This window comes from Cydia pomonella, chromosome 16 (assembly GCF_033807575.1).
Source record: "Cydia pomonella isolate Wapato2018A chromosome 16, ilCydPomo1, whole genome shotgun sequence".
NCBI lineage: Eukaryota > Metazoa > Arthropoda > Insecta > Lepidoptera > Tortricidae > Cydia > Cydia pomonella.
Window position 1 is genome coordinate 9,701,206 of NC_084718.1, and position 15,937 is coordinate 9,717,142.

Consider the following 15,937-nt stretch of genomic DNA (forward strand, 5'->3'; position numbering starts at 1 on the left):
ACTGGGATCTTTTTTACCACATAACTACGGAAAAAAATTCCCACCAAACCAAGTTGGTGGTAACTACTGGGATTTTTTCCCCAGTAGTTACCACCAAAATTTGGTTAGCATTCAATACTAATAAAACAGTATAAATATAGAGTTCTTTAACCTTTTGAACGCCACGCCTATCGTACGCGGTAATCGTGAACCTTGTCGGTACGCATGAAGGTTGATATTGGGCTGTAGCCGCGAGCGTCATATGACATTGATTAACGAACTCTATATTTATACTGTTTTTATTAGTATTTAATGCTAACCAAATTTAGGTGGCAACTACTGGGAAAAAAAATCCCAGTAGTTACCACCAAACCAAGTTGGTGGTAACTAGTGGGTTTTTTTTGTGATAAAAAAAAGTCCCTTTCAATAAATAACGTCACAATTATACGAACGAACAAACAAATCAGTCAAAGACCGATTTTTTTTATCACTTTTAAGGCAGTTTACTGAAAGAGTAATCGACTTATATAGTTACCAGTGGTAAAAGGTGGGAAAAAAAATCCCAGTAGTTACCACTGGTAACAACTTGGTGGTAACTAGTGGGAATAACCCCTGGTAGCTCGTTGGGTGGACGACATTTGGGACTTTCGGAAGATCGCGGGGCACTTCTGAATGAGCTCATAACCGGGATAAGTGGCGTACACGGATAGAGGCCTATGCACAGCAGTGGGTAAAATGATGGGGATGATTCTGTTAAGAAGACTTCTCGGTTTTTTTTAAAGATCGGTGTACTCGTTAAAGATAATACCATTTCAAGTTTGCTGCTTACATTCAAACAGAATTATTACCTTACTACTACTAACAGTCTACAACTATTTCTTCTTTCACCACATTAGCGTCACCCGCAGGAGCCAAAGTATTGTCGACAATCGGTGCAGGACTCTTGAAATACTTGTTGCTTGCGTAGTGTTCCTTCAGATATTCTCCCCCTAGCTCATAGTAGTCTTCTTTAGTCACGCACCAGTTTTCAAACTCGTTGCTGCCGGCGAAGTCACGAGCGCCGTACCAAGCGTCCAGACTTGCATTTTTTGCGTTGATTACTTTGTGCGTCGATTGGAACGGACGCATTTCTAGAAGCTCTCTTTCTAGTCTTTCTTTTAAACCTGGAAAATGGTACAGTTTGAAGAAATTTAGACCACTGCATTTGCGTAGTGGCTATTCGTTACATTCGTTAGATTAAAAATCTAGTCAAATATAAATTTAACTCATTGTTGTGTGCCAATGTGAAATCAGTTAATGCATTTACCCTTAATTGGGCAGAAGGGTGTCATTTTGTTACAGGTTTTCGAACCTTGTCAAAAAAGAAAGCATTTCAGAATATGATGAGAAAGACATTCAGGAGAGCAAGAGGCAATACACATGATGTTTACCGGGGAATTGCGAGCAGCCCCCCGTAAGGAAGACATTATTGGCCAGCAGCAGCTGGTCCTCGGGGCTGAAGTGCTTGAACACGTACTCCAGGGTCTCCGCCAGTCCCGCCTCCAGATTGCCCATCATCGACGGCTGGAACATCAGCTCCGGAGCCCTGTTAATTAAACATACAGTACTTATGTATTTTCGACTGCGATTATCGATTGGTTACGTCTCAATGGGAGGAACGATATCAGAAAATACATTTTTATTAAACATGCAATGAAACATTAATATTGTTTTTCATATTAGGCGGGGAAGTACCACGTTTCGGGCGCGGCTAGACGAGAGGTATTTAATACATTTTCGTACAAAATTGCAGGCCGAGGCCGAGAAATTGCTCTTTTTTTTTGGGTTCCGTAGTCAACAAGGAACCCTTATAGTTTCGCCATGTCCGTCTGTCTGTCTGTCCAAGGCTTTGCTCCGTGGTCGTTAGTGCTAGAAAGCTGAAATTTGGCATGGATATATAAATCAATAAAGCCGACAAAGTTGTACAATAAAATCTAAAAATTTAATTTTTTTGAGGGTACCTCCCCTACACGTAAAGTGGGGGTGATTTTTTTTTTTGCTTCGACCCTACAGTGTGGGGTATCATTAGAAAGGTCTTTCAAAACTAATAGGGGTCATCAACGAACATTTTTTGATAAAGTGAATATATTCGGAGATAATCGCTCAAAAAGAAAAAAAAATGTGTCCCCCCCTCTAACTTTTGAACCATAGATCCAAAAAATATGAAAAAAATCGTGGAAGTAGAGCTTAAGAAAGACATTAAGTAAGTGAAAACTAGCGGACATGATCAGTTAAGCTGTTTTTGAGTTATCGCAAAAAGTTTCCCCTTCATAGTAAAAAGACTTACTTTAATTAGGTACTGATTATGCAAATTTGCCTATTTGTTTAACTCGCGTGAAAGGTACCGTTTCATCTCTTGGTTAACAATTTACTATACTTTAACCTCAAGTTTAGCTTATTGTGACGGAAGAGTACCTACGGAACCCTACACTGAGCGTGGCCCGACATGCTCTTGGCCGGTTTTATTTAATGTACATTTCACATATGTTTGTGACACAGCATCATGGCATTCAGCCATTAAAAAAGACATATGCAATATTTGCGTTTTGGTTTGTTATGAACTTATGAAATTCTGCGAGTGCCAATACGCTTTTTTTATTATTATTACATATGGTATTAACCTCCTGAGGCCCGGTGACGTCATCTTTTTTAAACATATTTTAACTTTAGCACTATATGTCTATACATATATAGACTCTACACGGTGCCCGCTAGGAAACGGAAAGATTTTAACAGTATATTCCGGATCGTATTTAGAGACAAAAATATCATATAATCTTTTTTTATTTCGCCTTATTTCAGAGTTAATACCATTTTTTAAAAAAAGTTTATTTTATTGTGTTCCAGTGCATAACGCCTTTTTGATGCCGATGTCGCCACTATGGGACCTCAATCAATCAATTTTTCGTGTTATGGCTCCATCAAGGTGTTGATGATTCTAGTCTACTGCCTTATTGACAGATATCAAAGTGACAAGGAACCCTTTGAATAGACAAGTTTTTACGAAAAAAAAGGACCAGTTCATATTAATCCATAAATCTTTATTTTTTATTTATTTAATCTTTATTGCACAATACATGAAGGTACAAATGGCGGACTTAATGCCGTAATGCATTCTCTACCAGTCAACCAATGGGTTAAACCAGAAAGATTAAGTAGGTGCAGTGTCTTTTATGTATTTATTATGTTTAAAAACATACAAAAAAAAACAGATTTTGGTTTGGAAAAAAAATTGTACCTCACGGTACTTAAAAGTTATCACCAAAAAACAGTACACCTGACAGTCAGAATGGCGGGTGTACTTTATTACGCTATATTCCCGTGGTTATTGATAAATTCTATAAAAGCCAAATTGTGCCGGTTTATTTATTTAGTATAAATTTTATTTTGACACTTGGAGAGACTTTACACCTCCAAATCTTATTACTCTTATTAGTATTAGTACTCTGACATTGGGGACCTTTTACATCTCCAGATTTAATGTATTTTTAACCATAGAGACTATACATCTCTATTGTATTGTAGTAATTATTTATTTTAAGATTATTATAATGTAATGTTTACCCAGGTATTGCCTGTTGTATTTATAAATGTTGTTATGTATTTTTCATGTCACTATATGATGTTACTATAATGTTGTACTGACTTGTAAAAGAGCCCTTGAGGCCTACTTGCAGAATAAATTTTTGTTTTTTTTTAATTATGCAGACTCGCCTGAAGGGCTCGATGGCCAGGTGCAGCTGGTGGCGCTGGTCGCTGGGCGGCGGCGGCTCGTGTTCGCGCAGCGCCTCCTCCAACTCCAGCAGCCGCTCGCCGTCCGCTTCAGAATCCGAGTCGGCTTCGCGGCTGATGCTGAAAGATAAATTTTTACTTATCAATATCGGAACAAGTATGAAATTCACTGATCACCTTAGCCACAACATGGAGCATATACCTAAGACTCACGGTCAGGGATTGGGATGCAAGAAATTTTAAAACGACGAACGCGTCTAGTGATCAATTCGGTAAGTCCGCTATCCACATCCACACGTTAATATTCAGTGAGACCCGAATGGCGTAGAGACCTATGCGTGGGAGTCAAGAAGCGCGACGAAGTGTGGCTAGAAAACTTGAGACAAAAGGCATAAGCGTCACCAGGCTGACACAGATGTAGTGCCGAAGTTGCCGAAGTCGTCGCCGTCGGCAGCGAGGCGCGAGTTGACCCGCAATGCTTCAACGTGCCGCGAGATACTAGCCCGTAACACGGTGACATAGAGTTACCTCTTGTAGGCGTCCCAGTCCGAGTCCTGGTTGCCGAAGTCGTCGCCGGCGGCGGCGAGGCGCGAGATGACGCGCATGCTTCAACGTGCCGCGAGATACTAGCCCGTAACACGGTGACATAGAGTTACCTCTTGTAGGCGTCCCAGTCCGAGTCCTGGTTGCCGAAGTCGTCGCCGGCGGCGGCGAGGCGCGAGATGACGCGCATGCTTCAACGTGCCGCGAGATACTAGCCCGTAACACGGTGACATAGAGTTACCTCTTGTAGGCGTCCCAGTCCGAGTCCTGGTTGCCGAAGTCGTCGCCGGCGGCGGCGAGGCGCGAGATGACGCGCATGCTTCAACGTGCCGCGAGATACTAGCCCGTAACACGGTGACATAGAGTTACCTCTTGTAGGCGTCCCAGTCCGAGTCCTGGTTGCCGAAGTCGTCGCCGGCGGCGGCGAGGCGCGAGTTGACCCGCATGCTTCAACGTGCCGCGAGATACTAGCCCGTAACAGCACGGTGACATAGAGTTACCTCTTGTAGGCGTCCCAGTCCGAGTCCTGGTTGCCGAAGTCGTCGCCGGCGGCGGCGAGGCGCGAGATGACGCGCATGCTTCAACGTGCCGCGAGATACTAGCCCGTAACACGGTGACATAGAGTTACCTCTTGTAGGCGTCCCAGTCCGAGTCCTGGTTGCCGAAGTCGTCGCCGGCGGCGGCGAGGCGCGAGTTGACCCGCATGCTTCAACGTGCCGCGAGATACTAGCCCGTAACAGCACGGTGACATAGAGTTACCTCTTGTAGGCGTCCCAGTCCGAGTCCTGGTTGCCGAAGTCGTCGCCGTCGGCGGCGAGGCGCGAGTTGACCCGCATGCTTCAACGTGCCGCGAGATACTAGCCCGTAACACGGTGACATAGAGTTACCTCTTGTAGGCGTCCCAGTCCGAGTCCTGGTTGCCGAAGTCGTCGCCGTCGGCGGCGAGGCGCGAGTTGACCCGCATGCTTCAACGTGCCGCGAGATACTAGCCCGTAACACGGTGACATAGAGTCACCTCTTGTAGGCGTCCGAGTCCTGGTTGCCGAAGTCGTCGCCGGCGGCGGCGAGGCGCGAGATGACGCGCATGCTTCAACGTGCCGCGAGATACTAGCCCGTAACACGGTGACATAGAGTTACCTCTTGTAGGCGTCCCAGTCCGAGTCCTGGTTGCCGAAGTCGTCGCCGGCGGCGGCGAGGCGCGAGATGACGCGCATGCGCTCGGCGGCGGCCGCGGTGCGCCGCTTCACCATGGCCGCGCGCCGCGCGCGCCGAGCCTCACGACGGGAGACCAGCTCGCGGTACTGAAACAAAACCAACCTTAAGGTCCGCAATCGCACATTTACGCGTCTCGGAATCCCAGATGGTGATTAGACACTTTAGGCCAGTGTTTTTTAACGTTTTTATTGACGCCACCCCCTTAGAACGTAAAAAAATTTGCTTATGAATTGTTTTACACTCTTTATCTACACACATATCAACTCTCTATGATGCCTTCAAAATCCGTAAATAATGACCAACATTACGATAAACTGTTTTGTTACAACTAATTTCATATCTGTGATGATGTTGTAATTGTTTCATAACTACATCAAAATCGATTTGGTTATGACTTCAAATTTGGAACATCTCTGAAAAATAGTACAGTACGATACAAGTGCGAAAAATAGGAAATTCGAAACGAGTGGCGATAAATTAAAACACGACCGAAGGGAGTGTTTTAAATCGACACGAGTTGCGAATTACCTATTCGCACATGTATCGTACAACGTTTTACAGTACATATGGCCCTTTAAATGTTCGACACAGTAACTTAATATGCTACTTCTCGCACTAGTGCTATAAAGTAGCCCCATATGTACTGTAAAAGCAATTCTATTTGACCTCTGTTCTAATATCAGTCGAGATGCCTTTTTGTTCGAAATGAAATGTCAATTGCATACAATTTTAACATATCTCGCATGTTAGTTTGTATTGAATGATACGGAAATAGGCCCGCGACTCTAGTTTGCCTCTGAATTAAAAAATAAACTACGAATGCCTGACATGCGTGAAAAAAGTTTTCATTTGCCGTTATTTGACGCACAGTTTATCTTTGCATTAGTTTTCAGTATAAAATGTATATGTTTTGTTGTTATTAAAGTAACTATAGCAAAAGTTTCGTGTAAAATGAGCGATAAAAATATTTCGGTGACGCCACCACATATCCGCCCACTTCGTTCGTTTCTTAAACCCACACTCGTGTATTTTAATGCCTCTTATTATGTCGCAGTCACATAATATTACATTACGATATAAGTGCGAAAAATAGGAAACTCGAAACGAGTGGCGATAAATTAAAACACGACCGAAGGGAGTGTTTTAAAATGACACGAGTTGCGAATTACCTATTCGCACAGGTATCGTACAACGTTTTACAGTACATATGGCCCTTTAAATGGTCGACACAGTAAAGTAATGTGCTAATTTTCGCACTAGTGCTATAAAGTAGCACCATATGTACTGTAAACTACTATTACAGTACATATGGTGCTCTTTTAGCTGGTAGAGGATTTTCGACCTTGAAATATTTTCTGGGATATTCCACACTTACTAAAAAAATTACAAAATTCGTTAAAAACTTAGAAGACAGTCTCCTAAAACCGGTTTGGTGGGATGTTAGCTGCCCTCAGGGCCCCATGAAAAAATCCACCCTGAGTTAATAACACAATGAAACTTTACCTTAGTTCTTGTGTCGTTGAGCCATATCTGAAAAGCTTCAGGGTCCGAAGGAGGTTGGAAGCGGCCGGTCGGACGAACTTCAATATTTTCGTCGGCCGTCGCCGCCGCCACAATACGCTGCTTATTTTTTTCTATGCGCATATTTAGGAATGTTATTTGTTTCTGTAATAAAAATATACAGGCGTCAGAATAAAAACGACGTCAATGATAGGTAGCACTATTGCTAACTCTACATAGAGTTGTGTAGAACTCTAAATAAAATAAAATAAAATATATCTTTATTTCAGACCCAGAAGTCCATATATGGTTGTTAAAATTAACTTAAAACCTATATTATTTACAAAGGTTATGGTATGCCAATCAGACCTACTTGACACAGGTCAAAGTAGATCTGACCTGCTCCATCCAATGCCACATTATGGGGCAGATCTGTCCGCAATCACCTTCAGAATGCTGTTTCGACTTTCCCTTACGCGACCCATTAGCGACGTGATTTTTTTACGCATTATCGCGTGAAAATCGTCCGTGTGCGCTTGGGCGAACATTCCTGATGCACTGCACCATTTTGGAAGTCTCAACAGCATTTTGAAAACGTTGTTGTATTGAATGCGAAGGGCGTTGTAGGCTCGTTTCGTATACCGAACCCAAAGACCGCTAGAGTAAAAAGACTGGCTGAATAGAGTCATTTTTACTTCCACGGAGCATCTAGCGAATCTTCGAGCTAGCATATTACTCCTAACCGACAACGCCCTTCGCTCCCTCTCGATATCACTATCATCACACAGATCATTAGTTATAATGTGGCCCAAGTATTTGAAGCGATCCACTACTCTAAGTACAACCCCGCCAAGCGACACTGGAGGTATAAAATATGGTTTTATTTTACCCGCCTTAAAAACCATCACTTCACTCTTGGCGGCGTTGTATACGAGTCCATGTGCCGCTGCATACTTCTCACACTTGGCCACTAACTGTCTAAGGGCCCCGATAGACGGACTTAGCAGCACCATGTCATCTGCGTAGCTTATATTGTCAACACATGTTTTCAATATAGCATCCCGCATGCATGATGTTAAGTTCGCCTATCAAGTCGTTCATATACAAGTTGAACAGTTTCGGAGACGTAAGGCTCCCCTGTCTTACACCACATTCAAGCCTGTGCTCAGAAGATAGTGACTTGGCCCACCTGACCTGGTTTGTTTTGATTTTGGTACCAAAAATTTAGCAAATCTGTACAGTCATTCGGTATACCTGCCTCCTCCATTTTCTTCCAAAGCATATTATAATTAACCCTGTCAAACGCTTTGGAGAGGTCGAGGAAGCAGGCATAGATTGGTGTTTTCCTGTCCGTGTAGTACCTACCCGACAGTATGCTTGAGACACATAATGGCACTTTCTGTAGATAACCCAGTTCTGAACCCAAACTGGGTGTCACAGATACTTAGGTACTTATCTAATCTAGAGTTCAGCATACTGTCGAGCACCTTCGCGGCAGTGGTGGGAAGAGAGATTGGCCTATAGTTCCCCGTGTCCGACAGATCACCAGTCTTGTTTTTAACGATGGGGACCACAGTGGTCTCTATAAGAGCTGCAGGTAAGTATGAATGGCCTATGCATAAATTTATGCAGATGATGTTTTAATATTTGTGACTTTTTACAGATTACTAATATAGATAACCTCCATTATTTATATCGGAAGTATCCAAGATTTGGGTCATCTTTTTTCACTGGTGTGATTTGGCTGCAATCGACTATTTACGTGAGGCATTTAGGGGTTGGGGTAAGGAGGTGGGAAAAGCTAACGAACCAATCCACCTCCAACCATCAAGTATTTTATACTATAGTCAGTCTGATAAATGCCTAAATCTGACCAAGACTTGTATATTTTATTGTTTTTGGGATCATACCTGAAGTTCCTCATAATTTTTAAAGTCCAATCCTTTGATGGCCTCGTTGAACTCGTCCGTGTCACCATCCTCTATCATATCCTGCAAAAAAATTACTTCAAATAGAGTCACATCGCGAAGGTATTAAAAAAAGTCTTAGTTTTATACATTTCAGTTTCTATAAATTATAAATAAATATTATAGGACATAATTACACAAATTGACTAAGTCCCACAGTAAGTTCAATAAGGCTTGTGTTGAGGGTACTTAAACAACGATATATATAATATATAAATACTTAAATACATAGAAAACACCCATGACTCAGGAACAAATAAATATCCATGCTCATCACACGAATAAATGCCCTTACCAGGATTTGAATCCGGGACCATCGGCTTCATAGGCAGGGTCATTACCCACTGGGCCAGACGGGTCGTCAAAGTTTCTAACTTAACACATTCACTGCCAGGAACCCACCTGGTGGGTGCTCGTGAACTTTGTTCAGATGCCGGACAACCCGCTGGGCGGGTTGTTTTGTACGCAGATATAGACTACCGGTTTCTGGGGTAGTGCGCCGTTTTTTGTCTGGCAGTGAATGTGTTAACACACGCGCTGCCTATATTTCAGTCAAAGATACATTAATTGAGTAAGATGCGTAAAATCTAAGACAATTTTGTGCTTCGAATCTGACAGGTAACCGAGATGGCATTGTACAGCTCCATCCATTTTGCGGTAACTCTAATTGTCAAAAGTTGACGTTTGACAATTCACTGACCGCAAAACTTATGGCCCAGTACAGCGCCATCTGGTTTATTACAATAAATTCTCTTTAATTTCAATCAAATTATTTACCTGTAATGAAAGTAAATGGTTCAATTGTTCTTCGTCTTCCGCCAGTCTTTCTTCTCTTTTTCTCGCGTTAATTTCCAGTAGCCTCCGAGCCATCTCTTTCTTTCTTTCTTTTTGCTGTTCAGCTGTAAGAAAAATAGGTACAATGAGCTGCGAAATTGCATGAATAAATAATGAAAGAATTCATTGATAAAGTCGCCATGCAGTTTTATGGCTGATGGTACACATTACAATATACAATTGAAAACTCTAGGGTTTGTTTTGTAGGGTTAGTCAAAAATAATCTGTTTAAAACAGAAGAGATCTATATTTCATAAAATCTTACCATAGATGAAAATACCTACCGTCAAAAACTCAATTGGCTTCCAATCCGCCGCCGTAGAGATCTTCACCTTTCTCTTGTCTTTAATGTTCTCTTTACACCTTCTTCTCGTCTATGCCTCTCTTAAAAATGTCAATTTCTAGCTGAAGGCAGTGGCCACTGTCTGCGTTCTAGCGCGAATTTATCACTTGCCATCCCCCCTCACAAATCTCGTGGATCCCACAAGTCCTTCGCAGTTCGTTCAGTGAAGCTGTGGAATGAGCTGCCTGATTCGCCCAGACGGGCGACGGCGACGGGCAATTTGCCTATATTTTTATTGTATAGTTGCTTTATATTTTTCTACTTCTTTCCAATTTTTTATGTATTTTCCCCATTCCTTTTTGTTGTAATAGATGTTTATCCTATAAATTATGTATGAATTTATATCCCTTGTCTTTCTGGTACCATGTTGTACATTTTGCTACATTTGTCACCCTCATTTCACTCTCTCCTCTCATCTACTCAAAGGTTAACTGGAAGAGATCCCTCAAAGGGATAAGTTCGCCTTTGTACTTCTTACTGATTGTCTGTTACTTTTAATATGTATTTTTGTACAATAAAGAGTTTACTACTACTACTAAAACAGTAGCCCGTCGGCTAATCAAATAAGTAATAAAATTCAGAGTAATGATACAGTGTTCCTGCAGGATCTCTGCATCGTGCCATATTAAAATGGCAGTAATATACAATTTCTCATCTATGGGCAAGGGCCATATCCATTACCAGCTTCTACCTCTGAACCGCATCCAATCCAACGAAGAGCGACTCGAATTGTCGCCCGCCAGTGCCAGCGTATTTCAGATCGCCTTGATTCCTTGGCGCTGCGTAGAGATTTAGCCTCGCTCTGCATTTTCTGTTGCATGTATAACGGGGAGTGCTCCGATGAATTGTTCGGATTAATCCCTGCCGCTTCTTTTCGCCATGGCCCTATGCGACAACATTACCATCTTCACCACTTAGATGGTTGGCAGTCCTCAACTCTGCGTTTTTCTAAAAAATTCCTGTCTTGCCTGCGGTATTTCCGGACCATACGACCTTCAAACCTTCAAGAAAAGAGCGTACTCCCATCTTTGCTGGCAATGCACTTTCCCTTTCTCCTTACTTTCCCTCTGGTGTTGCGGGTGTCTATGGGCGACGGTACTCGCTTACCATCAGGCTATTTCTCTGCTCGTTTGCCTCCAAATGGTATGTTCTAACAATGCTTACCTGTCAAACCCGACGAGCTAGTTGTCTGCACGTAAGGTAGTTGTATCTTCTTTACGTTGGCCTCATAGTAGTCAGGATTGGCCCATTTCTTGATTTCCTCCTGATAGTCCAGGGCGATGGTGCAGTGTTCCTGTAGGATCTCTTCGGCGCGCGACATTGTGATGGCGTTCACATGGACCGGGTACTTTAGCTGGAGAAGTTTGTGGAGGTAGCTGACCATCTCACTGCCACCTGTTATAATATATAATAATCATTTAACCAAATAAATGATTAAGCTTCTAGTTGATATTATATTGTGGTGCTCTTAAGTTATTTTATGAGGTTACACAGTATGGGGATCGGGCTATGGGCATTTGATAGCCCTTGAGGAAAAGCATAACTATATAATGTAGGTAGGTAGTGAGTGAGATAGAGCAGCTTGGAGAGCACAGGTGAAGAGAGTACACAGTCATCACTAGGCATCAGAGTTTGTATCGCACGGTAAGACTAATAGCGAGCTGTGGAGTCGACATTTGCAATAAAATTCAACTCATATTCATATTCATACTCATTTACTTATTTAATTAGTGATTTTAATTTTACAAGGACTAGAATGTTTGTAAACGATCCTTTAATTTTGTCTTTCAGGACATAAATATTACTAATAAAAAATAATGACAATTTTTATGTATTGACTAATTTACATTCATATTATTTTTACCTCTTAATATACATATTGTTTTTTTTTTTAATGATATTCCGTAATATAATCAATACAAAATAGTAATTATTCTTATTTGTAATATTTATATATTCAAAGACAAAATTAAAGTATAGTATATAACTCGTCAAAGTTCTAGTTCTTGGTTATAAATTTAAAATCTCTTATTAAATAGATGAATGAGTATAAGTATGAATATGAGTTGAATTTTATTGCTAATGTCGACTCCATAGCTCGCTATTAGTCTTACCATGCGATAAAAACTCCGATGCCTAGTCATCACATCCCTCAGCCATGAGGATACAATAAAGAAGAATTTTCTGCTCACGTCTGAGTGACCCATACCTAAATTAATTCTCCTTGCATGCTCCTCAATAACCTGTCCCCTTATAACTGGAATGATGTGTATAGTGTGGTAGCCGCAGTTGACAATGAGAGCAGTGTCCCCAATGTCATTTCTGTACATACTGAACAGGGAGTCCACCCCGTAGCTCACTGCCGGCACGCCATAACCTTCAAACAGCAGCTCTGACATTACTGAAATTGCAGATTATATTATTGTAGTACATAAGAAAATTGTGGAGGACTCACTTGTGTGAATTTGGGATTATAAGATAAAACCGGCCAAGTTCAAGTCGGACTCGCACAGGAAGGGTTCCGTACCGTACCGTTATCTATAAAAACGGTCACCCATCCAAGTATTGACACCGCCCGACGTTGCTTAACTTCGGTGATTGTATGAGAACCTCGAGATTGGAAATAAATATTTATTTTATTCTGTTTTTAGTATTTGTTGTTATAGCGGCCACAGAAATACATAATCTGTAGAAATTTCAACTGGCTGACTATCACGGTTCATGAGATACAGCCTGGTGACAGACGGACGGACGACAGCAGAGTCTCAGTAATACTTTTTAATTTATTCTTATTAGTGATGTTATGATTTGACAATGCTTTAAATTAATTACTTAATGACTTTTTTTTTTAATTTTAAATTTTTTTAATTATTAATTTTTAAATGTTTCTGTTTTTATGATTATATTATGAAATAAGTAATGTATGGGTCTTGTTATCCGAAATAAATGATTAAATGAAAATAAAACAGCTTTCAGTCTTAAGTCAAAGTAACAGGTTTGTATACGTAAGTTGAAGTATGTATACATAAGTACTTGAATTTTGATGTAAAATTACAGTTACTTAAATAAAGGGCATATCCATTTTTTCTTTCTTTTTTTACCTGTACAACAGTCAAATAGCCAAAGTAATAAGAAGTACGTCCTAATATGCAAATTTGTTACAGTAGCATACAATACAAAGTACTTTTTATTGCACACCTCAATTTAAGAAAATAATACAGAAGAAACCTAGAGTTGAAGACACAGGAAATCCAAATGGGGATATTTCTTTACTTAATCATAATATTTTAATTATTTTATTGTAATTTATGTATTATTTAACTCTTCAAGTGGCATATGTCGTTTTTGAGTTATTGGAATTTAGATTTTACTTTAATTAATCAAATTTGAAATTTAAATTATATAATTGGTCGGGAGTCGTGCAGAGGGTTGATGGATGGAGGAGGAGGAAACAGCAAAACAAATTCTTCTAGAATGCAAACAGGTAGAAGTATACAGGAACAAATACCTAGGAACGCCGAACACACTGAAAGAGGTATTTAACAACCTGAAAACACTGTTTGGATTTGTAGAGGAGCTGGGGTGGCTAGAGTAGCGCTACCTCGTTTTTTCACGCAAAATAGGCACAATGGATGACGAGTTGCGGAAAAGGCCCTGAGAAACTAACAAACTGGTCGGGAGTCGACGGCCTACCACTTCAAGGACTAATACATGACTTGTAAATACATTTAAAAAAATATATTAATTAATTCATGTTAAAAAATTACTTTGGAGCTTTCAAATTGGAGTTGAGACACTTGAATTTTCTATGAAATAGAAAATGTAGCTTTTTGAAAATAACTTTTTTTGGCAGCTTTTTAAATGTTTTAATTGTTTCAAGGACAGAATAGTACAAATAATAATAAACGTATATGGAAACCATATAACAAATTTTATGGAACTCTTTAAATAACATATTTACTTTATGCAAAGTTAGGTCTAGGATAAAAATATTAAAAGTATACTTTTTGTAAGCCTTGTCCACATGTCAGTATGTGTAGCAAATGCAATGGTAGAAACCCAGCAAAAATTACACTCAAAACAAACAATATGCCATGTGAATAAAAGAATACACAGCATACAATAGGAAATAACTTACATTGTCTGCAGTAATTTGGGGTAACAAAAGCTTCTGTCATTACAATAGGATGGGGCACACTTCCTTCATTGTCTATGCCCAAGTGGGAGAATATATAGTCACAGACTTGCTCCTGCACCTCAAAATGTGTCACCACATTCTTATCAAATTGTGTTTTTAACTGGAATCTAAAATTATATGTATTTTGATTATCCTTATAATGTTATAAATTGAATTAAAAAAAGGTTAAATAACTAAAGAATTTCTTGACCATACATTTGGCCTACATAATAATTGATCTATTATATTTTTTATTAGTCTGTAAATATGAATTAGAATTATTTTATACTTTATATAGGTTGAAATAAAAGTAATATTTTTACTTCAATTAGTAGTTGTCCACTATTTTATATTATATAATTCTTACCTTACTGCTTCTATGTTAATAATATCATTTCCAATTTGTATTGGCGGGGTTACCGGCGGTTCAGCATCTTTCTTCACTCTATCTTTGCGAGGTCTTGCTATTAAATTCTTGAATATTAAATGAGGTTCATCGTATATAGACCAACCCACACGGCACTGGTACGATCCTGATAGAATTTTCAAGTTATAAAATACTTGTAAATAAAGAAATAATTTTATTCCAATTAAATATAGGTACTATAAACAGCATCTTACCATTATCAATAACTAAAGGTATATGTCCAAATTTTAACGTAGGCTCATATTCATGCACTATATCTGGCACAGTTTTGTAGTCTTTTAAAATTAACACATTGCTATCCATACTACTAATTATATCAAAATTGTACGCCAAGGAAAGGAAATAGACCGCAGAAACCATGAAACCAATACAAATACAGTACAACTTGAACTACTTGAAGTGTCAAAGTCAGTTTGACGTTTCTTAAAAATTGAGCATCGTCTGTTTAAGTCACATAAAAAAAACGCTGCAGGTATATTATGAACCCTTCACATGATCCATCATGGTCACTAGACTCGTATCGCTGGAGAAACAGAGACAGGTATATGTTTTTTCTTTGTCACTCTTAGGAACAAGCATTTACATTCGTGTGCGAATGGCTAGTTGTGCCACGTGACCCGTATGTAAACGGTGAGACTAATAAGGAATAGAATCTCCATATACCAAAAACTGTCCGACAAAAAACATAAATAGTGGCGCTACAATACCTAGAATACTTGAGAATACATCTAATCATAGCCAGCGTACTTCACTCCGTCAATAACGCCTAGGTTCTTAGCTACTCTAGAGAGATTTGGAATTATTATTTATAGCTGACAGCAGGACACTTTTGCAACAGTTCTGCCTATGGAGATTCTGTTCCTTGCCTCTACCTTCCATAGTCCTTGCTATATAATATATATATATATATATATACATATATATATATATATAAGAAAGAGGGTAAACAATCTTGACGTGTTTTTTTAATTGAAAAACACACGAGACATGTCAGAAAAATAAAAAAGAGGTACAGTCAGGCGTCAAGCTAAACTAACTCGGCACCGTGTTTGATAACATAATGTGTGGAAGTGTTATCAAAAAGTCAAACTTCTATGAAATTACGATGTTTAAAATAACACTCCCACACTCTGCAAGTGCAAATAGATCTATTGTTTAGCCATTATGGATTAATTAAGGAA

At 39.8% G+C, this 15,937-nt stretch overlaps 1 protein-coding gene across 1 annotated transcript; it reads right to left on the reverse strand.

Annotated features, from left to right (window-relative positions):
* Positions 1 to 704: 704 nt before the first annotated feature.
* On the reverse strand, positions 705 to 15,434 carry LOC133526452 (actin-related protein 5). The gene is made up of 12 exons (XM_061863102.1): positions 14,951 to 15,434; positions 14,697 to 14,862; positions 14,291 to 14,457; positions 12,362 to 12,553; positions 11,317 to 11,547; positions 9,753 to 9,874; positions 8,919 to 8,999; positions 7,012 to 7,173; positions 5,431 to 5,594; positions 3,733 to 3,870; positions 1,410 to 1,564; positions 705 to 1,142 (listed from the first exon to the last, which is right to left on the reverse strand). Exons 1-12 carry the CDS (start codon positions 15,114 to 15,116, stop codon positions 838 to 840), a joined length of 2,049 nt encoding a protein of 682 aa, XP_061719086.1. The 5' UTR covers positions 15,117 to 15,434; the 3' UTR covers positions 705 to 837.
* Between the last annotated feature and the right edge of the window lie 503 nt (positions 15,435 to 15,937).

What these genes read in the sequence shown, in the direction of transcription:
- LOC133526452 (XM_061863102.1), bottom strand. Translation starts at nt 15,116, where the DNA reads ATGGTTTCTGCGGTCTATTTCCTTTCCTTGGCGTACAATTTTGATATA. An exon ending in TGCAAGGAGAATTAATTTAG is followed by an intron (nt 11,548 to 12,361) that starts GTATGGGTCACT and finishes ATATTATAACAG; the next exon opens with GTGGCAGTGAGATGGTCAGC. An exon ending in TAGCTCGTCGGGTTTGACAG is followed by an intron (nt 9,875 to 11,316) that starts GTAAGCATTGTT and finishes TTTTTCTTACAG; the next exon opens with CTGAACAGCAAAAAGAAAGA.